At 38.9% G+C, this 26,946-nt stretch overlaps 1 protein-coding gene across 1 annotated transcript in view; it reads right to left on the bottom strand.

The window, feature by feature from the left end:
- Positions 1–26,647, bottom strand: part of USH1C (USH1 protein network component harmonin) — a 47,937-nt gene extending 21,290 nt beyond the window's left edge. Inside the window, exons 1-15 of the mRNA XM_042779423.1 lie at positions 26,574–26,647; positions 22,741–22,808; positions 20,626–20,769; positions 19,948–20,086; positions 13,650–13,758; positions 13,540–13,564; positions 12,813–12,870; positions 11,930–12,033; positions 10,628–10,712; positions 10,152–10,211; positions 9,839–9,895; positions 7,905–8,047; positions 7,219–7,284; positions 4,622–4,746; positions 3,130–3,206 (exon numbers count right to left, since the gene is read on the bottom strand). Of these exons, the coding sequence (XP_042635357.1) occupies positions 3,130–3,206; positions 4,622–4,746; positions 7,219–7,284; positions 7,905–8,047; positions 9,839–9,895; positions 10,152–10,211; positions 10,628–10,712; positions 11,930–12,033; positions 12,813–12,870; positions 13,540–13,564; positions 13,650–13,758; positions 19,948–20,086; positions 20,626–20,769; positions 22,741–22,808; positions 26,574–26,609 (1,296 nt within the window). The 5' untranslated portion in view covers positions 26,610–26,647. The remainder of the gene's footprint in view (positions 1–3,129; positions 3,207–4,621; positions 4,747–7,218; positions 7,285–7,904; positions 8,048–9,838; positions 9,896–10,151; positions 10,212–10,627; positions 10,713–11,929; positions 12,034–12,812; positions 12,871–13,539; positions 13,565–13,649; positions 13,759–19,947; positions 20,087–20,625; positions 20,770–22,740; positions 22,809–26,573) is intronic.
- Between the last annotated feature and the right edge of the window lie 299 nt (positions 26,648–26,946).

Genomic DNA, 26,946 nt, shown 5'->3' with positions numbered 1-26,946 from the left:
TGTCTCATTTCTGCTACCCTCTTGTTGTAACCCTGTAAATGTTGTAACCCTGTACTCAAGATGTATTAAGAATGGTATGTCCTTTAATTCCTGTGACCCCTGTAAAACCTATGGACTGACTCCTCTGTTATCCTATTGGCAGGAAGGCTGTGTTTCCCCTCCCCTTCCTTTTCCTGACCCTAGAAAAGACCCCAGACTTTGGGAAACTTCCTCTTTGCCCCGTGGAAGTGATGAAGAAATAAACCGAGGAAAACGCTGGGAGAAAGAGCCTCTTTGTATCTTTTATCCTGTTCACGTTATCCATCCCAAGCTTGCTTTGCTACAGAATTGCCAGTGAGCAGGGAAGCCTCGGACTGAGGCAACGCCCTCTCACATTTGTACTCAGCTCATACTGGAAATGCCATGCCCTCCTTTTATTTATGAAAAGTAAAACAGGGGAGCAGGTGGCCACTTATTGGCAATTACTGCCAGAAAGGCTGTGCTTCAGGTTTGATTTTGTTCTTCTCATCATCAGCAGCTATTGACTTTTCATGCTTTGAATTCCCAAAACCACCATGAACTGCTTCGGGTTAAATAGCATTATTTGTCTTCCTTTCACCTTCTGCACGTTAATATTAATAACAAAGCCTTGGAAAACAGACATTTTCCCTGGCAGCTACAAAAGCCAATTCCCCCAGTCGAGCAGTTAACTGGAACTTTGTACTGCTGAGTTCAGTGGGATGTGGTCTATGGCTTCATGGTTACATGGTGGTGGTGTAGGGAGGGCAGCAGGGGAAAAAGGAACCCCAAAAACGTTGGAGATAAAGCTTAACTAGAAAACCTAGCTTTTCACACTGATGTTTTAACAAAACCTAATTCTGTGGTGTATTTTATTCAGGGATAATTAGTTTTTACCTTAACAATTGCAAACATTATCCTCTAAAAATTCAAAGATACATTTAGTACTGTCTGCTAGATGTAACATCAAGCAGATCAACTTGCTAGGTATCAACATTTGAAGAATTACTGAATTCAAAGGCACACTAAGGAGTACACAAGCCAAAGTCATCTAGAACATGAACATATATATCTGACTGTCTTAGCTCCACTCACAGCATTCAGATACAACAGGATGATTCAATCTTTCCTACAATTTTCCCCATGGATTCAGTTTACTTCCTATTATAGACATTTTTAGTACAGAGTGGAATTTTCTTTTTAAAACAAAAAAGTCATTAGCAATAGGGAGTAGGATGAAAATTCATCACTGCCAAAAGGAAATGATTTAAAAAAAAATCTTTTCTAGTGCACACTGTGTGGTAAAGTTCAACAGGAATTGTGTAAGATCATTAGTATACGAAGAGGTATTTGGGAATTCTCTAAACCATACTGTCAGCAGCAGCACAAAATTCCACCCTCTTCGTGTGAAGAGTTTCCATAACATGCATTTATAATTTTCAGATAAAAATCCTAACTGCCCTGGCTTTCACACAGGTTACAGTACCATGATGATTTACAGTCACTAGCAGCACAAAAAGGTTTTGTAATGCACCATCTTCTAATTTCCTTTAAGGGGAACAGGTATATCCTGAGCACACAGAAAGTCAAAGTAATAGTCCTAAACAGTGACACAAATAATTCATCTGTCAGAAACAATCCTGACCTCTTCTGAAACCTTGAGTTCTTACCAGATACATGCACAAAATCTTCGTGGCACTTTTGCCACAGTTAATGACCAAAAAACCCACCACGTGAGCACACAACACAATAGCAAACCCCCTATAACATGGCTAATACACATTGCAAGAAATAAAGAGAAGGAACCAACAGCAGGTATGAAGTATTATTTGAAACTCTCATAAATTGAAATTGCAATACTTCTGCAGGATCTCTAGAGACCCAGAAGTGTTCTATCAGCTTAAAGATTGTTAATTTTTTTTTCTCATATGTACATGCCTAGAAGACTTTTGCCTTCAGCATTTCTCTAACAGGGAGATTTGCAAAGGTATAACTGCATAATTTTTGACTCTGAACTCCTTTTATACACACATGATTCTGAGGACTTTTGGAGAACATGAAGACAGGCACTGCCCACCTGTAATGAACACCTTCTGTGAAGTATTGTTGTACAATTCCCTCTGCACAGGGCAGAACTCAGAGCCTGAAGGACTCAAAAGGACAAAGTCCTGGGCACATGCATCCCAAAGGCATCTTCATTTGTGCACACATTAAAAGAAGGAGCATTTGACTATAAAGAGTGTTTACTAATAACAGAGAAGAAGACAAAAGGGGAATTCCAATTCAAACACTCACACAGAGCAAACAAATTCACATTTCAAACTTTGTACCTTACGGATTGTGGGAAATTTTCCGTCATACCGATAAAACCATCCAAAAGCTACAAAAGGTAAAGGAAAAGTTGTTTTTTGAAAAAAAGCCAGGGGCAGGCTCATACTCAAACCAATCTGTGCTGATATGTGTAACTGATTAACATTTATTTGAAGGCACTACACCAGAGATTTGATATTACATGACAAGTTCTTAGCTAAATTCTTGATAAATGGTTCTAGTACATTTAGCCGTAAGCTTCCCTTATTTTAATGATACACATTTTATGTCAAACAAAGAAAACTTAACAAGTAATCGTCATACAGAACCACACAGGCATGTGCACTGCTAAGATTTCTATGGTCATACTCCTACTTTACGGTAGTTTTAGCAAGCCTTATGAAAATTAAACAGGTATTCAAACTCATTCAACCTTGTGGCAGAACACGGCTTTTGAGGAGGCATGAAAACTCCATTGCCCAGGACAGAATATTTCAAGCCAAGTGCATAAATACTATAAAATATATTGCTAAGTAAAAACATACAAAAGAATATATTACTATAACTTTATATAAGAAATATTGCTAATACAGAGCACTCAATATAGTCCATGTTTCTGTAGGGTTGTTAGATCTCATATCAAGGTATCTTTAGATGCAATGACAGCAGCAGTGTCAAAATCTTTCATCATTTACTAAAGGACCACACATATTACCCTAGGAAAACCAAATGGTGAGTTCAATGTCAAGACTGACTGTCAGGAGGAGGTGAGACACAGGAAGAATCTGAATCAGGATAGGAAGTCAGGGCTGAGTGGCAAACCTGTTTGTCCTGCTTCATGTTCACTTCATCCATGTCATCTGTTTCAAGTTGGTCATGTGCAACTCCCTTTAAATCTTCTAGAGAAACAAAGGAGGAAAGGGGTGAGGGGACAGAAATGACAGTAACTGGAGGTTCCCATGAAACGAAAAAGAGATCAGTAGTGTGTGACTAGGAGTTTCCATGAAACAAAAAAAAATGTAGTTAGTGATGGGATGTTTTTTCAACAGAATTGTTTAAAAAAAGGCCCTACTTAAATCAACCTCCTCCTGAAAAGCTGTTAGAAGCTGCATGTGGACAATTATTCTGCTGTGTGGTGAAGGGAAGCCTGCAGAGTTTGGTGGCTTTTCCTCTAATGGAGCCATCAAGAGACTTCCCTAAAGTCACACACAAAATAAAATAATAAAATAACATCAGGTTAGGAATTGGCCCAGGTTTCCTATAAATTATGCAACAAGCACTTTCCACATTTTTCTTTGTACAACACAATTTTAGTGCACTCTCCACATACAATTTGCAGCTTCCAATTTATCTTCCTAGCTGCCAGCTAAGGTGCAACTCTCTTAATTCCCTTTGGACAAGTAAGTCAGAGAGCCAGCAGCATCCTGGGCTGCATCAAGGGAGGGGATTCTGTCCCTCTACTCTGCTTCCATGAGACCCCTCCTGGAGTGCTGTGTCCAGCTGTGGGGCTCCCAGTGTAAGGTGGATGAGGATGAGGATGATCAGAGGGCTGGAGCACCTCTGCTATGAGGAAAGGCTGAGGGAGTTAGGACTGCTCAGCCTGGAGAAGAGAAGAGAAGGCTGTTGGGAGACCTTTTGTCTGCCCTTTGGTCAGACTTTTGATACTTGAAAGGGGCTACAAGAAAACTGAAAAGGAACTTTTTAAAAGGGCATGTAGTGACAGGAAAAGGGAGAATGGCTTTAAACTAAAAGAGGATAGATTTAGATTAGATACTCAGAAGAAACTCTTTACTGTGAGACACTGGAAGGGGTTGCCCAGGGTAGGAGGTGGTTGTCCCATCCCTGACAGTGTTTAAGGCCAGTTTTGGATGGGGCTCTGGGCAACCTGATCTAGGGATGTTCCCGCCCATGGCAGGGGGTTGGAACAAGGTGATCTTTAAGATCCCTTCCAACCCAAACGGTGAAAACGTTGGCGGGTAAACACCGAACAGAAACAACATGCGAAACAATGCACCAAACCCCCCAGCTACTGAGGCTGAAGCTTCAGACCATTTCCTAGTGATCCTTATTATTTTTATTTTTCCTGCTGCTGCTTATTAAAAAACCATGACTGTTTGAATGGATGTAGATTTTGCAAGATAGGTACCTGTTAAATAAAAGTTACTGAATTGATTAACCATATGTTTCCAGCTTTCCGAAAATAACCAATTCATAGGTAGCTTAACTTGGAGACAAACTGGAGTTATATTCCATACTCAGCTCAGTGATGTGTCTAAGACAAATAGAAGGAGGCAAGTTGACATCAATTACTTACTTTTGTGTTTGGAACGAGGGGCAGAGTGCACTTCTGCAGTTACAGTTTTTAGAGCCTTGGGTGGTTCCTTAGGACCCCAGTCTTCTTCCCACTCCTTTTTAAATTTCTCTTCCTCTGCTGTTATCCTAGAGGAAACAAATGCAGTTAGACATCCTGAGTACAAAACCAACAACATCAGTATATATTTATTACTATTATAGTTTTCCACTGTACTTGTTTTATTCTCTTGAAAATGAAGCATAAGAAACTGCTTCTTCCTCATAACTGAATTCCTTTGATCAATCTGTTTCATTTTACTAAGCTACTGAGATAATTTGTAAAATACGGTGTAAGATATTCTTATTTAATATTTAGACTTCTAAGGCCTGTTGTATAAACACCTGCACAGATCCTAAGCCATGAGTGACACACTACAGTACTGTCACCTTAAATAAAGTAAAAAACCATCTCTCACTTAGCAATTTTTTTATTTTTAGGACTGGAATTACTTACTAGAAAAACTGTCAGTTTTAACTGCAACACTGAGCGACAGAACATGTACCATACACCTAAATCAGATGCCACAATGGCAAATTATACCTACAAAATGTCTGTCTCCTCTCCATATCTTTAAATCTATTTTGATGATTGCATCCTAAACACATAGTCCTAGGTTGCCATAAAAAGGTGACTCTTTCCAAAAAGAAATAAATACAGTTGAAATGGAAACCATGTTAAATTCCATATTATATGGGAAAAAAAAGGGAAAAAATAAAAAAAGAGAAGAGAAGGGGAATAGATGGGTAGAGACAGAGGATGGGGGTGGTGCAGAGAGGGTCACACTTCAGGAAAAGAGCATGGAAAACAGGTAAATTACCTAGCATGGCACCATGATCAGAGAAAAAAGACATCTCAAACAAAAATTCAGCAAATAGCAAGTATGTCACAGCAGAAGTGGAAGTGCTGAGTAACCAAACAACATGTAGCTTCAGCTATATGTTGCCTTAAATGATCCAAGATCTATTCTTGACTATAGCTTGCCTTGAACTGATTATGTGGTGCCAAAATTTACCAGGTCTTCGATATGTATGATGGTATTTCTATTTGGATTATCTTCTGCATCTCTAAATTAGCTAAATAAATTGAAAAAATATTCACATTGAGTCAAAACACTCTTAAATCTGTAGCTGAGCTCACTGTTTAAATTTAGAGGCATTGTCAGGGAACAATGGACAGAATGTTTCTTCATTTAATTTTAGTTAAAAAAAGTTGGAGTTAGGGACCTCTGCCATTTAGGCACATTTGAAATTTTTTCAAATGTAAGATACCAAAAAAGGGCACAGTGACTTTATACAAGGAATTCCTGCATAAAGGATCCTTAAAAGAATGCAAGGCATGATCCTCAAAAGCAATTAATACAGAAAAAAATTGTATTTTAGCCTGCCACAACTGCTCATCAAATCTCAGATTTAGATTTCCTCTACTACCATTCTCCCTCTTTGTCACCCAGGAGATTGACACCAATTTAACAGTTTGGATTGTGATATGAAAAAGCACTAAAACTGCCTGAGCAACACTTAAAAATTATACAAGGGAGTATAAAGCTGTGCTAGACTTTACACTTAGCAGCCCTCAGGGCATGAAAGCCCTCCATGATGAGTCAAGATGTTTTTAGTGCAGAACAACACGGCAGACATCCAGCATTCATTATAACAGACAGGCAATCTAGATTTAAAGAACAGAATCATCCTTCACCTGTGATGCCCTGCTTTTATAGCAGCTTTTAGCTATTGTAGGAATTTCTACAGAGTTCCACAGTAAAGAGCAGGATGTTACCAATTCCCCAGGATCAGAAAAGGGAAATGTGTATGAGTTCATCCTTGTGCTGCTGTAGAGCCCACAGCAGGACTGCCAGAAGATTTTTCTCTTGTGACAGCTGGGGAATGTATTTCATTTTTCACCTGAAAAATTCAGGAATCCCTGCCCTTTTTCTGTCAGAAAATCTTAGCTAATACATGAAATGGGACTTGAATGAATTAAATGAATTAAAACCCCTATAAAATATCAAAGGGGCAAAGCGAAAGACTTGAGGATCAATCTTAGCCCTAAAAGGTATTATTCTGCAACTTGCATTTTCATGCAATTTTCCAGCACCATGTAGAAGGAAAGCTAATTACTGTGGTAACAACTGCTTAATTTCAAACTTCCAAGTGTAAAGGAATGCTCACTGACCTGTTTCTTAGCAGTACTGCTTTTTTTTCTCTTTGAATTAAAAGCAGTGTTTCAGTAACAACAGGGAAAACAAGTTCTAGGACACAGAACTTCTTTAATCTTAAGTTTCTTTGTATATTAATAATACTTTAAAAATAAGGGCTTAACTTCAGCTTCTCATTGAATTTATTATTGCCATAAGCCTCATGTTTTCAGGTGCTGATTTTCAGATCAGTTTCCTGTTCTTTAACTGTGGAGTACTTTTGATATGTGCTGGATCCTACATTTATTATGAAAATACTACACAGGTGTATTTGAAAGCAACATGCAGAATGTTTTCAGCCAGAACTTCTACACAAGGAATTCTTTTCCAGGTGGTACACTGTCTGTGTAAGGTTTATACTCACTGCTCTATTTCTCTGCGATATCTCTCTTCTTCTTCTGCAGCCTTCTGGGAAATCTCCAGCTTTCTTCTATAACAAGAGGAACCAGGACAACGTGATAAAAATAGTATTTTCTGATTAAGAACCTGAGCAAAGTGTGTCAGCATATAGTTAGTAAAAGATACAGACAGTGAATACATTTGTACTGGGGGGAAATGCTCTGTTTTAAAAGTAATCTTAAAGATCCCAAAGGTTCAGTACGGCTTTCCAGAAACCCTGAGGACATTCCTGACCATCTGGATAACAGGGACATGTCGTCTGCTTAATTCTTTAAGTCACTACTTCCTTCTATAGTGTGTTTTTGTATGAGTATAAAGTTTCTAAGTGTCTGGCTAAAAATAGTGAATAGCATCAGGAAAATATCGAGTATCACATTGAATCCTCAGGGTATTGACAGTCAGGAGCAGATTGACCTTTCTACTCAAGATGGCTTTGAATGATACCAGCTTTGAAAGCCCAGAACATCAAGAGCATCACAGGACAGACATTTTATGAACAGAGACTCTGCAAAAGCAAAACAAAGTTAATCTAAGTTGAGAATCTTCTCACTTCTGTGAGAAGCATCACAAAACTAATTATGTTTTCCTGTCTTCCATGCCCTCTCCAAATCCAAGCTAAATTTTTCAGACTGTCCTATGGAGAGTTCTCACATTCTCTCTTTCTCTTGCTGCTCTTTGATGATTTTGTTGGTCTCCAGTGCAAGCCTCTTCTGATGCATTAACTCCTGACGTTCCTGCTCACGGAGACGTGCTTCTCTCTGCCTTTCTTCCTCAGTCATGAACAGCTCCTTGCCCTGAAATCAAAACCACCACCTCAATCAGTTGAGAAAATATCTAATGAATGCAATTCTTCCAGGAAATAATTCAAATCCAATTACATAGTAGCACATCTGCCATTTCCTCACAATGCTTTTTCTGAGGAGCACAACCTGAAAGATCCTCAAAGACCTGACCGCTTACTCCAAGGAGATATTCTAGTTTCAGCCTCTGAGTTACTGTGTGCTAAACACCTCAGAAGAGGATTGCAACTACTGAAGTCAGCAACAACACTGCAGGGGTCATGCCAAATATATGTTCTGTGTGTCACCCAGAAAAAATTTCACATTACACTTTCTTGACATCTCACTGAGCAATGAAATACCAGAGAACAAAACTCAATGATTCCCAGTGTGAAGATAACTATACAGCAACTGTGTTTTAATGCTCTTATCCCTGGCTTCTGCAGAAACGTGTCGTCATTCAGGAAAAGTACATCTCCAAAACACCGTATAGTTTATGTATTTCAGTTGGTTTTGTTCCTGTTTCACTTGCTTTACAATTCACCAATTTATATCAGCATTGTTTTTTGTTCAAGAAAGATGTTTCTGTACTGCTATAGGTAGAGCACTTTGGTAACATAAATCTAATTTTCATTTCTGAAACTAAAATCCCATGTGAATTAGGAAGGTAGGATTTTTTCCTGTCTCTAAAGTGCAAAGTAGATGTCTTGAACAAAACCAGGCATTGAGGAATGGCTTTGCACCATATTACAGAAAATTTCCTTATGCTATCTGTTGTGTAGACAAGGATGTCTATTGAGATGTGCAAGGTGAAGGAGTGAGGAACAGAAGAGTTCCATAGCAACAATTTGCCATTTTAATGATGCATGTTGAGGTAGATCTCACATTTTAAAAGCTGTTAACATAACTGGGAGTTGAAACTAAGTTCTTAGGATGTTGAATTCCTGGAGCTTAATCAACTAGCCCAGAGTATGTGATGAAACAATGCCTACAGTGCCTTTTGACAACTTCATCTTTTGTTACTTTAAGAGTAGATCAAATAAACTATTAATTCCTTAATGCAGCTACACAGTATACATGAGCCCTTAGGAAGTAGCTGAAGTGACTTATTAAATCTTTTTTCCCTATTTAATTCAGTTGCAAGGCAATTAGAAAACACCCTGTTTGATTAGTCTACGGAACTTGATTATCCTCTTGTATACAACCACACACTTTCTATAAGAAGGATTAAGGCAGTAAAAACATTAAAACATTTATTGAAAGTCACACTGAAGTCAGAGGGAAGATTTAATTAATTTCAGCTGGCTTTAGATTAAACCTCAAAGGCTTATGGCTCTGTTGCACAGAACAGTGGAAATGAAAAATCGGGCAATTTTCAGGGTGTCAATACACTAATGAGATCAGATAAACAGTTACAAAAGGAACTAATTTGGAGTAAGACTAAGGCATCAGCTATTCGGGACTAAAAATAAATTGTCTCCAATCCAATTTACCTTCTATGTTTCAGCAGAAGCAGATATCTGTTAGAACAGAATGTCTCAAACATGAGGGACCATTAAAATAAAATTAATTTCCATTCCTTGTCAAGGGAATGGTTTTGCATTGGCTCACAATCATGTTTCATTTGAGAATACTTCATGTGGTATGAAAGAATCACATTTCACTCAAAACTGTCCTGGTTTGACAGAGGTATAGATCTTATACTGAGACATAGCTTTTGTTTTTATCCATTTTTTTTACCATTTATTTACTTACATAGCAATTTTCTGCTTACAAATGTTCTGCTTTTACAAATATACTACTTACGGCGCCTGCTACCACAGAGATAGTCAAAGTACGGCTACTCTTGAGCACTCTCACAGCCTGCAAATTAAAACAAAACAAAAATCAGTGTGAATGAAGGGATACAAGGCCAGTACAATGCTAGTTACCAAGGCTGGAATTTCCAGAACTAAATAGAGTGGTAGGTATGCAAATATCCAAAACCCCATGTTCAATACACAACCCCCTGAGTCAATAGCCCAGTATCAAAATATACTTTTTGTGGACAGGAAAACAGGACAGATGTTTAATAAGCTGACAACTACAAATCCAGGGAATTAAGAAGACTTGATTTTACCTCTTTATGATCCACATTAGAAAAGTCCACTCCATTCACCTCAACAATCTGATCACCAACCTAAAGAAATGAATGCAAATTTTAGTAAGGATGCTAAGTTAGTACATATATTAAATGAGAACAGGAAGATATGTGCTCTCTAACACAATCAATACAACATCCTGGGTACTGTCAAGCACAGGGGAAACAGGTCAGGTTTGCACATCCTCCTACACTAGGATCTCCTATTGCCACTGTTTGGGACCAAATCCTGAGCTTGAAGGAGTATTGGTCTGACCTAGGTCACTCATGTTCTTAAAATCTTAGGACACTAGCTATGTTTGAAATGTAATCACCAGATATTTCTTTTCCATGGATTAGTTTGGGAAACCCACCAAACAATAAACTCCACAATAAACCCTTTACAGAATCCTTGAAGCTGTGAATATAAAACAAGAGTTCCTTGTGGTACCTGCCTTGGAAGGTGGCAACCTTACCTCTAAGCCCACCTCTGCTGAAAGAGAGCCTGGCTTAACATTGCTGATAAAAATGCCTGGTTTTTGTGTTGGACCACTGGAAATACTGGAAATGTAAAAAAACCCAAACATTAATTGGATGATATTTATAGAATAACATTTGTGATGAATACAATGTAATACAGCGAGTAGTTTTAGTTGTTTCCTCATAATTTGTTTTTGCTTAGAGAATATTTATGGTATCAGCCAACTTTGAAACAAACACCAAAACTTACCAATACACACACAATGGTTTATCATCCTATTTTTCCATTCTCTATACCACAAAACTGGTTTTAAAGAAAAAGCTAAAACAAAAATATTCAAGCTTCTGTATTTTGCCTTGCATGTTAAAACTTATAAGTACGCTGACCGACAGTGTGTAAAGGACTGGGACACTAATGATATTTGAAAGGAAGCAAGTAACACAATTAGAATTACTAATTATTTACTGAACAGCAAGATACTGTATGTATAAAACTTTGTTATTTTATTAGAATTACTTATTAGGAGTAAGAAAGATGTATCATCTAGAGGATAATATCTAGCTCAGCAACTTTAACCTGCCATCTAATCTGGGCCTACATACAAAAACTACTTTTATAGATTATATATTCAACAAGCAATGTTGAGCTACCCCTCCAGGCTTGTAAATATTTTTTGTCAAAACCTTTACATCCTCCAAATTACAGAAGAAAAAAGTCCTGATAATTTCAACTATATATTTCTAAATATATAAGAAATTCTACAATATCCCTTCTATGCCAAAACCTCCATAAGTATTGCAACAACAGGAGTCCAAGAATCCCAGAATCATATTTCTAAAATATCTTGCAAATTCAACATTAATTTTAGAAATGGGATAGAGCTTTGTGATGGTGTTTTAGTTCTGAAAAGGGTCAGAGAAAGCATGCTAAGTGCAGGGAGTGAACCTGACAGTGGATAGTGCTGGAATTTGCTATATCACTGAGCAGCACTTTCAAGTATTTAAAAATGTAAAAGCATTTAAAGGATCCAATTCCATGACAAGTTGTACTAAGGCACTTCCAGTCTGTTCTTATTTTTAAATTTTAAAGTTTTTTTTCTTTATGACAGAACTTGTAACACAGGTTACACTTTGCCTTAAAATATGTAATATGTGCCACAGATATCCCACTGTTGCAGTTTGCCTTCTTGATCCAGCACTGATCTTTATTTTCCTGACATCATATGCAAGGATGGAAATAGCTGCCTTGAGTGTCTCATTTTAAAAACAGTGGCAATAAATAAAAAACGTGCACCCACCTGCATCCCATGCCTTTTGTACCAATCAAGCTAATGAAGACTTTCTTCTCTTTATTGTCTCTCCCTCCAGAAGAAGCAAGTCCAGCAACACTGCCCTTTCCTTCCTGTAGAGAGATTAAAAAATGCTGCAGATGTTAATTTTGTCTTGAATTCATATCAAGACTACTATAAAATTTCATGTAGCCAGGATGAATCCCAGCCAGCATCAAGATAAGATTCAAGGGTCTATTCAAGGTTCTGAGGTCCTGTCCTGCTGTAAATGAATGTGGAGTCATTTCAGTGGAGCTACATTGCTAAGGTGAAAGACTGAACTTATCTATTTGGAGAAGATTACTTAAATAGTCAATCTTTGTCTTCAGAAAAGGGTGAAGGAAAATTAGAGAAAAGTGATATGGAAAAATAATAATTTAGGTGTTCCCTGACAAAAGGGCTGGAGAAAGACATGATAAGGCTCACTATTTAACTAAGACTTTCTTCCTGAAAGCAAAAGAACAGTAATTGTGGTGTTACTTTTCACTTCTGCAATCCTTAGAAGTCACTTGCATTCAAAGTTGTAATTCCTCCACTAATATGCCTAAAATAGGCCAAATAATCTGATAGAGATTTATGCAGTAGAACTACAGCCTGGGAAGTTAATAAGCTCAAGCAAAATGAAGAAGCAATTAATGAGGAAAAGCAATTTCATTTGTGTCCTGCCCTTTTCCTACCTAATAGCTCTAGAATAATTTCATATCACAAAAGATATTCCTCACAGAATACTTTCAACAAGATATTGCATTATAGTAATGCATACAATAGCTCCTCTGATAAGGTCAGAGGAGAAAGTATTTCAGAACCATTACAGATTCCCCAGAAGACATTTAACAAAATATTGATCTCTTACCCCAGACTCTGACACAAACTGATCCACATATTGCCATTTAAGGGGTTCATCTGGTGAACTGAAAGGAAAAAATAGTTTTAAATAATGAGACAAAATAAATGTCAATGTACTCCAGAAGCTACTTTAGAATGGAGCCTTCTGTTTTGCATCCACAATTTTCTTTGGATACCATTCACATTTGGTTTATTTTCCATCAATTTAAATAGAATTTTAATTATTGGGCTAGTAAAGGCTGAATATAAAGTTGATAAAGCCCTCTTAAGTGAAACAATTTTAGGAAACTCAGAGGAAGACTGTAAAATGAACCATAACCACTCAAACATCCTACACTGTCTATGCAGAGCAACACCTCCTGTCATTAATATTTCCCAAACATTCCACTTAGAGATTCAGCTTTTCAATAAAATTTGGAAGATCTAAAAAAATTTAAATTTTTCTTAACTCTGAAGCCATCATCAAATGCTACACACACAAAGAAGCATATATTAAGATAGGTGCATTGATAATTAAATATCCAGGAGATGTCTGTGACAAATGAGGAAATTGGTTCATTTAAGTAGGCAACTGGTGTAAAATCAGATTCATCAAACAAGACTTCAGCCTGTTCATTAAAAAGGATGTGACGTTTTAATCAGCATTCACACATTTTCATAATTAAACACAGATTCTTTGGATAGAAGAGGCTGTGTGAAAATGAATAATCTGTTTTGAAATGAAAAGCCATTACCTTTTGACAGGTATCATGCCAATGTCTGAAAAAGAAAAATATATTGTAAAGTTTTGCAGACCAAGAGCAATCTTTGGTGATAGAGGTGAGGGTTTTTGTGTGTTACTCACGTCTAACTTTTATGGACACGATTTTCTTTGTACGAATGAGGTTTATGACTTCTTCGTGTGTGCAAGATGAAATGGAATATCCATTTATGCGCACAATTTCATCTCCAACCTCAAAAACAGAAGGGAGAAGAAAAAGTAATTGTGAGACAATGATTTTTTACAGTTTTTAAGATTGGATACAATCTGGAAATAATTTTGATGCAAAGGACAGAGAATTCACAGAATTCAAAGAATGACTAGGTTGCAAGAGACCTTCAAGATCATCAAGTCCAACTCATGCCCTAACATCTCAACTAGACCATAGCACCAAGTGCCACATCCAGTCTTTTTTTAAACACATCCAGGGATGTCACTCCACTACCTCCCCAGGAAGACAATTCCAGTACTTTATCACTCTTTCCATGAAAAACTTTTTCCTAATATCCAACCAGTGTCTCCCTTGACACAACTTGGGACTGTCCCCTCTGGTTCAGTCAGTTGCTGCCTGGTGAAAGAGGCCAACCCTCACCTGAGCACAGCCACCTTTCAGGGAGTTGTAGAGAGTGATAAGGTCACCCCCGAGTCTCCTTTTCTCCAGGCTGAATGACCCCAGCTCCCTCAGCTGGTCCTCACAGGATTTGTGTTCCAGACCCCTCACCAGCCTTGTTGTCCTTCTCTGGACACATTCGATCATCTCAACATCCTTTCTGAACTGAGGGGCCGGAACTGGGCACAGCACTCAAGGTGTGGCCTCACCAGTGCTGAGTAGAGGGGAAGAATGACCTCCCTGCTCCTGCTGGCCACACTATTCCTGATCCAGGCCAGGAGCTATTGGCCTTCTTGGCCAGCAGGGCGCACTGCTGGCTCATGTCCATCCTGCTGTTGGCCAGCACCCCCAGGTCCCTTCTGCCTGGGCACTGTGCAGCCACACCATCCCCAGCCTATAACACTGCAGGGGGTTATTATGGCCAGAATGCAGGACTCTGAACTTGGACTTGTTAAACTTCATCCCACTGGACTCTGCCCATCCATCCAACTGTTCCAGGTCTCTCTGCAGAGCCCTCCTACCTTCCAATAGATCAACACATGCTCCCAGCTTAGTGTCATCTGCAAATTTACTGATGAAAGACTCAATACCCTCATCCATGTCATTAATGAAAATATTGAACAGAACAGGGCCCAGCACAGATCCCTGAGAGACATTATTGAATGAATGTTGATTCATGAATACTTTCTGAATTTCAGGTAATGTACAGATCAGACTTCCCTGTAATTGTTTTTAATACCAAACATTAAAAGAGCAAATTAATGGCCAAAAAACAATTTTATAAATACTCTGTCATACTATACATCAGATCTGTACTGCAGGGAGTGTCACATGGCCCTGGCTAGAGCACCATGAGCAAAGGTTTTTACTTGGCATGAGCCACGTGATGGGGCTATATGAAAATGAGTGCATGATTTCTTCATTATCAATGCAGCTGCATCCACTGCACAGTAATGTATACAAATGATCACCAGGAAACTACCTTAAACCATCAACAGCATCATCTTATATCTCTGATCTCCACATGGACAAAGACAAATACTTTGGGTTTACTCCTCTCCAGTAGCCTTTCCTCTGAACTATTGTGAATATTTGTTATGTAAAATGTATTTGATGAGACTTTTCTCATTAATATCAACAGCATGGGAGTTTGCTCTTAGTCAATCAAACTTAAGTTTCCTGATCACAAATGTGTGTGGTTTCATGCCAGCATTATCCCTAGTTAATGATCGCCTAAAATGTTCCATTTAAAGACCCAAGCGTCAAGCTCCCAAATTTCACTTCAGGCTTAAGTTTTCCATGCTGGTATCCGCATTAGGCTGATTTCAAATTTCAGCAAAGCTAAATCAACTATATTTTTATTCAACAAAATTTGGGTGGAATACATTATCAAGCTCGTTTAAAAACATAATTCTACAATTACTTTGTTGAGAAGCTCTATGCTTTCATGTTATACGAGAGGAGTGAGTGGAACTGAAGTAGCAACTCCTCAATATAGCCTGTGTTCTAGAGACTGTAACACACAGAGACACGACACTGGGTTACAGGACATTAGGCATGCTGTCACCTTCTACCTTTTTTCATATTGTAATGATGACTATTGAATGTTCCCACTGTGATCTGTCCAGTTGAAAACAACAAAAAAGCACAAACAAAAACCACAAAAACCCACCAATGTAACTTCTTAATTTATTTACAAGCTTTTCTAATGCTCCTGGGAAGTGTCTCATGCTCTGCAATACCACAAACAACATTAACAACATGTCCACTCTACCATCATTGCTCATGTGTCACACTTTCCCCCGAAGATGAGGATTTTTGGCTGACACAAAACAGCATCAGAAGGCTACAAAAGCAAAGAAAACTGTCTGGCAGAACGGAACACCCTCGCAGAGGCAAAACAGGATTGTGGTCCCTAGCCCCTGACTGCTGGGACATCCACTCCCTCTGCTGGGCATTCAAAAAAATATCATCCAAAAAAATCTCATCTCAATGGTCTGCACTCCTAGGAGTTTGACAGTCAGATTTTAAAAATAATCTTCAGTAAGAGCAGAAATAGGTCAGTAATGAAGGCTTTTGAACATACAAGCTGTGGTAAAAACACAGAATCAGATAAGAGGAGCACATGAGGTCTGCAGCTTAATAGTCACACCCCTGATAGCTCTTGCTGTCACTCACTTAACCAACTTTTTCCAAAGATTCAAAACCATGTCCAGTCACCTTATCCATTTTTGTATTTTCTGTTGATACATGCTGAAGAGGAGGGGAGGGTGGGCTATTTGTTTGCTTTTCTTTTGGTTCAGAATCCCCCCTTTACTCACATCTTCCACATCATGCAGACTGTAACAGACCATGGAGCCTGGGTTTGCATGAACCTGACTCTTTAAAAGGGTAACCTATCATACTGTTATTGACTGCAATGCCTCAACACACAGAAACCCACCAGTTTTAGGGCTGCAAATGAAAATGCCATCATGGGGCTTCTGTATCAGCAGAACTTGTGTTGTTCTGAGGACGTCAGCATTCACTGAGTCAAATCTGTTCTCATCTCCCCAAGAGGAACTTGCAAAATTATAAATGCACACGAGAGCATATTTTATTTTTCCCTCCAATATGGGAATGAGCTTTTCCCATACAGATATTTTTAACACTCTCCTTTACCAGACTGTCATCTAATTTCTGAGACTCAACACTCTTCACTCAACCCAATACCATTTGTAATGCTGACAGACAATGAGGCTGTTTAACAAATAACCCAATCCAGGCTGAACTACAGGAGATGTATAGGCATACAGCAAACTGCTTCTCTTTAGGATACTTGAACAGCTTTTCCTGAACAATGGTATCCAATATTGAGGTAATTAATAGCTGTTTTCATGTATTTTGTTACTTTTGTACAGGTATCACTGTGTACCTAGCTAATGAATCAGAGCTGTAGAGATAAAAGTCTGCAGGACTGAGCAGAGTGGAACAGTAACAATTATTTTGGTATTATATCACAGTTTCCCCTTTCCCTATCAAACACAGAGATGACAGACTTTTTAGAAAAAAGATGCAAACCTAACTTTTCTCAAGTAAAACGCCTATTATTTCTAACTTTTAACATGAGAAATATAATATTTAGTGCTTCTAGGAAATTGAAGGGCTTCATATAATAACATCAACTGTTTCAAATTTCCCATTTTGTATACTGCTTCCACTTTCATCATTCACACCAATCTCTTTGTATTCAGCAGAATCCTCACACACAAGTATCAAAAAGCAGAGGAGGGGGGAGGAAGATGAAGTCCATTTCTTAATGGAAGGACAAAATACTTGTGCCTTTTAGAGAAACTGTAGTAAAAAAAAAAGGGTGAAAACTGCAAGTGCCACAGAGAACCTTCATTATTATTTGGTCATTTTAATGTAACTTGGAAAGTACTTCAAGGAGAAATCATGCAATTTGAACTGGAAATTTTAAAAGCAGCAGGATGTAAAACTGATGGTATAATAGAAAATCATTATACCTTTCTCAGACCGCACTTTTGGGATTGAAAATGTGTAGAGATTTTGTTAAATAAAGCAGGTGGGTGAAATTTCAGAAGCATCTGGCTTTACTGTGAGACAGCAATTTAGAACAATGGGCTGCCTGTCAGGTCTTGTTATTCAGTGAGGTTCAGAAAATGCCTAGTGCCACCTATTATTCAGGCACTTTAGGCTGAGCTTTAACACCACATATCAAAAATCAGAAGCCAGGCAGTTACAGGAGCTCTAAAGCACCATCTGCCCATATTAATTCATAAAATCTAACCCTAACAAATTCAGTCATTCTCAGGTTTATTGTCTCTACTTTGTCTGCTAAACCCTATGTTCTGAGTTGCAATAGAGTTTGTACACTCCAGCCCAAAGATCCTTTACAATCCCCCTCACTGACACCAACATGTCCTACAACGACCTCGGTCACAGAAAGCCATGGGGCCTTTTTTTGTGCAGAGAAAGCAGGAAAACTGACATCCTAAGAGGAGCACAACAGCTGAACATCACTCCTTATCCAGTGATTGTGTCAAAACATTAGTCTGAAACAAGCAGAGAAGCAGAGCTGCAGCACAGCACTAACACGAATGTATTAGCGTGGCAATTTAAGGCAGTGCCTATTAAATCCTTTATTGGATTTAATTTAATCCTTTATTTAGCATAATTAGTGCCTTCCAGTGTTTTCCAGAAGATGTTTACAGATGCCATGTAAGTGACTGGTCTTGATCTTCTCAAGTTTCTAGCAGTTGAGGAAGGATGCAGATGGAATCTCCCCTACAGAGCTAACCACAGCCCAGGAACACCTCCCTTGCCTGGACTTCCCATTCCTGCAGTGTAATGTACAGGATGAGGTGCATGAACTCCAGTAGTGCAAACTCTGAGAGGGTGCATCAATATCCTTCTCTGCACTTGCCCATTGGCAAATCCCTTGCTTAAATTAGTCTGACAACACACAGAGCACAAGGTTTGTGCTGAGCTATAACACCCACTCAGTTCTAACTAGAGACATAACTTGTGGTTTTGTTCTAAGGAGTTTCCAAAGCATCCCTCTGGATGCACCTGTCATGCATGCACCTGTGCAGAGCAGGCTGACAGAAGGTGGAACTAATGTGAAGGTGATTCTGAATGGGATATCTAGCTATGAATGCACAAACAGAACATGCATGCATGTTCTGTGTGCAAACAGAAAGGGGAACAGTTTAAATTTTAGAAAGCTTTCAGCATGAGTGGCACAAACATGGAAACCTAACTTCAGCTGCCTTGTCGACAGATATTTATTTTTATTTTTTAATCTAAGAGATTTGTGAGGTGATACGAAGCATATCTACAAAACATGCTAGCCTAATTAGACACTGTAATGAATCATGCTAGTCTAATATATTTTGGACTAGTGCTAAACACAATCCTTAGCCATCAATACTTTCAGCAAATACTCAAACCAGACAAATTAATAGTAGCCAGGCATAATAGCCTTTCCAGTCAGAAACTCAGACCTTTAATACACCTTATCAGATTCAAAGACTGATAGAAATATGCAGACATTTGGCACAGCAATTTCTCCCTTTCTCTTCACTAAGCAATGCCAAATGCAAAAGGAAGCCAAACACCCAAAACTTCATTAATGCAAATTGCGTAAGTGCTGCAGTATTTCTGCACACAATTATTTTTTGCCAACCTTATTGGCAAAAAGCTCATGTATCCAAAATTCAATCACAGGAAGTGCAATTCTGTGCAGTACAGAGGACACTGGGAATAGTCAAAAACACATTCTTCCTTTTATTGCATAAACTGAAACCCCCAAAATTCACACATGAAGTTCAAGTAAACATTTCATTACACAAATTACATCTGTGCAAGATGAAATTAAAAGTTTAAGTATTTATATGCTCTTTTCTACATTTATTCAGAACTTGGCAACTTGAAACACTCTTCCACAGTCTAGGGATCTTTCTTTACCATCTGCTTACATATATAACTGTTACTACTCATGAAGCAGAAATATTCCAGAAAAACCTTTAACCTTCAAAAATTGTCATATCCCAAACAAGAAAACAAAAAAAAAAGTTTAACTATCATTAAAGACAACAAAATGAACATTTTTAATGACTTGATTCACCACTGGTATAATGGTATTTGCCACGGCATTGTCTTACCTATCTTAGGAATTCTATTAGAAGAGACAAAGAGCATATTAGCAAAAACAATTACTAAATGTTAAAGAACAATCCTTAGCTCCCAACATGAATAGAATTTTCTTACCTGAAGTCCAGCATTGTCTGCCTGTCCTCCTTTAACTAACTGGGAGATGAAGAGACCGCAGCTGAACTCCACTCCACCTCTTACACTTAATCCAAGCCCTTCAGGATTCAAGCGATCCAATCTCACCTCCTTCAGCTTTCTGCAAAAATTGAAAACATTTGAGTGTTCAGCTGTGTAACACGTTGTCTGAATAATGTTTCATATGCAAGTTGGACAGTATTTTTCTCTTATATAATTTAGGCATTAAAAAAAACAAGTTCACTGAAGTATGGATAGATGGGAATTAATTAAAACCATCAGGGTCATTCATATGAATAAAGACATTTGCAATCACTGAAATTGCTTTTAAAGAGTTAAAGCTGTGAGATTTTTTTTATTATTAAATGCAGGAAAAATGAGAAAAGACTGGTTTTTACTCCTTTGCCCTGCTTTTACTAGATTAAACTACTTGGCAAATAATATAAGTACAGTACAGGTAGCTGCACTTCTAGCAAACACAACAAAAGTAAAACAACCATGCCCAACTCTATATAGATGAATAATATTTTACTCTGAATTTGCCTCGAAACTCAGTATTTCCTGCTTGTATTTAAGTTAGCCAATTTTGTTTTGTGTTTTGTTTGTTTGTTTGTTGGGGTTTTTTTGTTTTGTTTTTTTGTTTGTTCTGCATTCTCTTACCGTGATCGTTTGGGTGTAAGCTGATCATATTCCACCTGGTGTTTTAGTGGGATGAGTGGGCGGATAGCATCGAACAGAGGCAACCTGCTTGGTTCATTAATCACGAGCTTCAGGTCCCCCACCAGCACTGGGAGATTCATAGACCTGCAAAAACACAGTGCCAACCAAACACAGGTAAACAGCACACCAACAAAAAGCCTCGTTTTCTAAGTTGTTGTGCACATGGCTTCAATATTTGCATGTCCTTTCAAGGTACCAAAAAAGATATTTATGCAGATACTGGTTTGATGAAAGCAAAATAGCCTCTGAGAAAGAAAACCTTCTGTAAATAAAAATACTTGCTTCAAAACATCTGAAGTCTTCTATACACTCCATCTTTTAAGGTCATGCACATCACATTTTTAGATGACATCTCCAATTTCATTCTCAGAGTACCCACAAGATTTATGGAACTGTTTGAAATAACTTTCCAGATTAGGCATACCTACATAATGGATTTTTGTTTCCTCAATAGTTAGGGATTCTTGTAAGTAAATCTAGGCTGCAAGTTCCTTCGTTTCCTGAACTCAGAGGACTGACAAACAGTTTCAATCCCGGAAAAAAAAATGAATCACGGTATTCAGCGGCTAGAGCAAAATCTTTATTTAAGTTTCAATTTTTGTTCAAAATAAAATTTGAAGGGTGATTAATTAATGAAACCTAAAGCAGTTAAACTGCTGTGAACATCTCTTTCATGAGAGCTAAGCAAAGTGGTCTCCTTGAAATTGTCAGCACTGAGATAGTTACAGGTCTACAAAATATACTTTGTTGTACAGCTGCAGGAGTGAAGGAATAGCTAAGGCTCAGCGGGACTATTACTATAAAATATTCAATCAAACTTTTTCTGCATTATTTGCTGTTCCCTTTCTTTTAATTCACATTTCCTGGGATGCAATATTTCTGAGGCATGGGCATTAAAACTACAGTTCAGGAATACCTGTATGGGATTAGAGGTGAAATAGCTCTGGAAATGCTATTCACAGTGAAGCAGATATTAAGTGCTAACTCCAACAGCAATTGCACACATTTCTGCCCTGAGATATTTCATAATGTATTCCCAGGGAGTGATACATCGTCATTACATGTTCACAGGGAGATTTACAATTTTGCCCAAGTCATTGCAGTTGTGGAAAATGAAGAAAAATTGCCATGTGCATTGTTAATTTTGTAACTGCAAGAAGATTTTAAATAATTCAGATCTGCTGAACCAACTGGCTTTCCAAACAAGAGTCTTTATGAATGGAAAAGCAATTAGACAGACCTGAGTGAAACTGAATCAGATATGCAGCTGAATACCCTCATAACTCCAGCTTGGTGCAAACATCAGATGGAAACTTCTACATTTCACTCAGCTGAGAAGCTTTTAATTACAATGTGAATGGAAACAATGTCTACCAGAGCCACTTTTCTATGATCAGTGGAAAATATATTCTCATCTCCTTTGAAAAACAATGGATCATAGTCTGATGTCATTTGCAATGAAACAGGTCTGAGGCAACTGTGGTTTAAATCAGTTCAGCAAAGGGATTGGTAATAGGCCTATCACCTTTCCAATTTTTTACCATTGTGTTGTAATAAGCCAGAGTCATTAAACATGCCAAACAGATTCCAAGACTAAATTTTTCCAGGTTTCTCAAGGACAGTTGCAAAATTTTTATCTGAAAAGTTAGCAAAAAATCTTTGAAAAGTGATGTCAGTGAAAAACTTTGTATCAAATAAATAAGCATTACTTGGAAATATTAATGAATTTTATTAATTCTGTGTTCCTAAGAACAGTTTTATCATGCAGGAGCCTCCCCCCCACACCCTCCCAAATATGAACCCACTGCACTCTTTTAAAAAACTGCCAAGTCATAAAGTCAAAGTAACTTTATAAATGATTACAGACATGTTTCTCTTTGCCTGCAGGTTATGCTGTGAAACCACAAGATTTCACTAAACAGGATAAAAACCCTCTTATTTCAACTACTTTTCTAGTAGCGTATGGAAAGACTGTTTAAAATAATGAATATTAATTCTATTAATTTAAAACTGTTAGTAAAATTCTATACAACCATATATAAAGCTGGATCTTACTGGTGGTACATCCGCAGCACATCGTAAAGGTAATCCTTCTCTGCTTCATTGTCAATTAATAGATTGACCTGAAAACCCAAAGATATTATAGTTAATCTCTGACTTAATAGCCACAAGTGCTGAACATGAGAGACTTTCACAGATTCTTGAGCCATAGAACAAAGATTTCACCTAGGAAAAAATGTGTTTTTGCAACAGAGCATTACCTCACAATGTCACATTTACAATGAGATTTTCTAAAATTAGTATGGCAACAATTAGACAAGGTGGTGAATCCTGATACATTCTGCCCGCTGGATTTCCCTTCAGCATTAGTGTTATTACAGTAATATCATATTGGTCTTACCTGATAATCACTGTACTGTTGAATAAATGTCTTCAGAAACCTTTTTGGCCACTCGTTAATGTAGCACATGCTGTCACAGATATAATCTCTGTGCTGTCGTCCAAACCACCGATTTCAGGAGCTCACTTTTAGCATTATGCAAACTGCTGCATCTCTGGTCCTCTTTGCTCCAGCTCTTAACTGATAGAACTTGCTAGTTATTCTTTCCTCCCCCACTAATAGTACCTTTACTTAAACCAGTGTCATATTACTGTGCCTGCTCTTGGATAATTACAGTAAATTAAAGCAAAAGAAAACCAAACTCGAATTCTTACATGAGAAGTCCAATTTATATTCAGTGATAGTGAGACCCCCACTAATCCTACTTGTAGTGAGAGGTCACATCATGTTAGTTTTACATCTGGACAAGCCTGATGTTTAGGAAAACAATTTACATCTGACCTAAAGGGTAATATTACTGTGACGTGAAGGCTGAGAAGCAATTTGCATACTAAAAGAAAGGCCCTTTCTTTCTAGGTTTGCAATGGTTTGTATTATGTTCTAAACTAAATACATGCTTCATATTCCTTTTGTCCCACTTGGCTCTCTAAAGCCAGCAAGGCTTCACATACCAGTGGTTTTCTATTACTTGTGCTTTCCTTCTACCTCTCTAAAGCTGGCAAGACTCTGCATACAGGTGGTTTTCTGTTACTTGTCTCCTCTGGAAAAAGACACTTTCAAAACACCTAAAGGCCAGAAAGCTACAAGCAGGTCAAGATTACTTTACAGTTACACCAGTGAGTAAACCCATTTATTCACAGTGAATTTCAGAACACATAGGATAAAGTCTGTCTTACAAGGAAATAAATTGTTTGCAGTCACAACTTCAGCAACACTGTGCACAGACGCAAGGCAAGGATAATTGAAAAGGTGAAACTCAAGGTAAAACTAATTCCAGCATCAATTTTTCACTTCCCTGACAGGTAAAATACAGGGCTCAATCCCCAAAGCTAGCTAAGATACCGTATGAGGAGTGTCCTACAAAGAGCATTTAATATTTAAGTGCATCAACCTTACTCAGGAAAGGGCAAAACCATCATAATCTCTTTTTCCTGACAGGGAAAGAAAAATTAACAACATTCCATTTTTCTCCTGATATGCTTGCTGATGGATACATCCCCATTTTCTCTCAGAAAATGGAGGGCCACATTTAAATCCTGCTGTTTCTTCTGACAAAATATTCAGTCTTTCTGTTTGACTGCTGCACTTCTCATCCTACACCAGCAACTTCCATGACAAAACCCAACACCCACAGGATTTCTAATATTTTCAGAATGCTACAGCTGGGTTCATCCTCCTGGGCCACCTCTACTAATGGGTCATTCTCCTCCTCTGCCTTCTATTCCATCAGTTATCAATGCATCATAGCCAGCTACATCTCTTGCTATTTTCCTACTTCTTTAACTCCTTGGGTAAAGTCTTACTGTAGACATATGCCTTACCTGGACTTTCCATCAGCTTCTAAAAGCTGACTCGTAAAATATCCTGCCCCCTACTATCTTGAAAAAAAAACCCAACAACCAGTGCTGACATGGTATAACTTGGATCACAGAAGTATTTTAGTATCTATTTCTTAAGAAAATGACTGTAGAGTCATAGGATAGGTGATTTCACACCTTTTAAACCAACAATGTTTAAGAAAAGCCGTCTGGACACAGCTCTGGACAATCTCTTTGTGGCTCTGAGCATGGGGGCTTGGGGCACACAACCTCCAGGTGTCCCTTCCACCCTTAGCCCTTCTGTGATTATTTAAAGAGTCTTCATAGTACCTGTATCATTGTATCATTGATAATCCTAGAATACAGAGTAGCTTATGCTGTATTTCTCACTACATACATTGCATTTTTTTCATAGAAATTGTTAAAAAGTTATCACACAATCTGCACCTACATATATATATATATAAAGAAAAATTGTCAAGAAATCTATCTAAGTTTAGTCAGTGGAATAGAAGCTGTGGGGAGGAAAAAGCATTTTTTGGTGTGGAAAAAGTTCAGATGACAATAATGCACTATGTTAGCACTATCCCAATCTGCCGGTAAGTCCTGTTCAAGCTACACAGATTTTGGAAAACTGTTGAAGGAGGGGGAAAAATGGTCAGTATGTTTGCATATATTACATATTTTACATTGCTGCTTGGTTGCTAGGCAAACTGATTAAAATCACTAAGAAGAAAGAAACTAAGAAGAAAAGAAAGAAAACAACCATTAGCTGAGGAAATCTAGATCTTGTAGTGAGCATCTTCACTGGTATGTCACAGAAAAAGTAGGCATCCCAGACTGTGGATGCCACAGAGGTCACTGGAAGTAGGATGATACAAAATAAAGAAAGAAAATAATTGTTTCACTGTCTTCTAACTCAGATAAAGCTGTCACTGGTATCTGCATCCCAGCCGTGTGCAGCAACACTGACAATTCATCTTATGTTATCAGGGGTGGGGCTTGAATGATTTATGAATTATAGCAGCAATGAAAGGGAGAAGGTTTAAAGTTCAAGACAGTAACCACCCACCTAGAAACCAGAGTCCTTACAGAAATGTTGCACAACCCACTGTTGAGTTATACAGTAACAGGAAGCAAGGCAGAAACAATGTGCTAGATGGCTACAGTCATCGTTATGGAATATCAAGGTCCTCACTGTTTCTGAACTTCAGTTTGACATACAGAGAAGTTTTTTTTTGTTTATTTGGGTTTTTTTTTTTGCTATCCCTCTAATTCATCATAACAATCCTTTAGTTAATGCGTTTATTACCAGGTGACAGATACTTCTATAAAGCCTTACTTTGTAGAAATTGTGTGTCCTAACTGACAAAACAAAACAAAAAAATCCCCAAAAAACCCAACCAACTAAATAAAATCAACCACAACTCCCTTCACAAACTAAACCAAACCGCCACAAAGCACTCCAGAAAACTTTAATCTGACAGAGTCCTAAAAGGCTTGGCAAAAACATCTTTTACACTTGTGAACTATTTTCCTCCTTTCCTTAATTAGAGATTTTCGGGCGTTCTTCGCGGTACGATTTTGCGCTCTGCCGAGCACTTGTTGAAGCGGCTGCATGGCAGGACGGCGGTGCCAGCAGCCGGGGCCGCTCCGCGCACCGAGCGCGTTCGCACATGAGCGCACCGCCGCGCCGGGAATGCGGCGGGGGAAGCGCGGGGCTGAGCGCCTGCCCCGAGCAGCACCGGGGTGCTGAACAGAAAATCAATTCTTCCGAGCCCTGAACAAACTCGTGCACTGGGGAGCGCCCCTTTTCTCTCGCTGTCTTTCCAAGGCTTTAACACCCACCCCCTCCCGGGAGGCTGCCACCCGCGCTGTTGGCCGGGCAGTGCAAAGTCCCGGAGCTCTCCCTTCCTCGCCCGTGCCCGTCCGGCGGGGCTGTGCCGCCCGCGGCCTCTACTGCTCACACACGGCGTGTACGAGCCCTACACACGGCCCCCCCGCCTCACCTTGTGCCGGAACTCGCGGGCCACGCGGCGCTCCATGCTGCGGGATGCGGGGTGTGGGATGCGGGATGCGCGGTGCGGGAGCGGTGCGGGATGCGGGAGCGGCTGCGCGGGCGAGGCCGCGCCCCGGGGCGGTGGGAGGCGCGCCCGCCGCCTCCTCCAGCATCCTCCGGGCACCGCCACCCGCCCCGGGCTTGCGGCCCGAACGGCGCAGAGAGGGAAAGGAAAATAAACATCCATCCGTACACTGCCCCCCGCCCCGCGGTGTGCTACCTGCGCTGATTTTTAGAGCTGGTGCTCCTCAAACGGCGCTCAGCTCCCATACCAATTTCTCTCCTGTATTTGTAGGTGTGCATGCGTGTCAGTAACGTCAATA

This window comes from Catharus ustulatus, chromosome 6, assembly GCF_009819885.2.
Source record: "Catharus ustulatus isolate bCatUst1 chromosome 6, bCatUst1.pri.v2, whole genome shotgun sequence".
Lineage (NCBI taxonomy): Eukaryota > Metazoa > Chordata > Aves > Passeriformes > Turdidae > Catharus > Catharus ustulatus.
The sequence above is the reverse complement of the archived record's forward strand: the minus strand, read 5'-3'. Positions and strand labels throughout refer to the sequence as shown.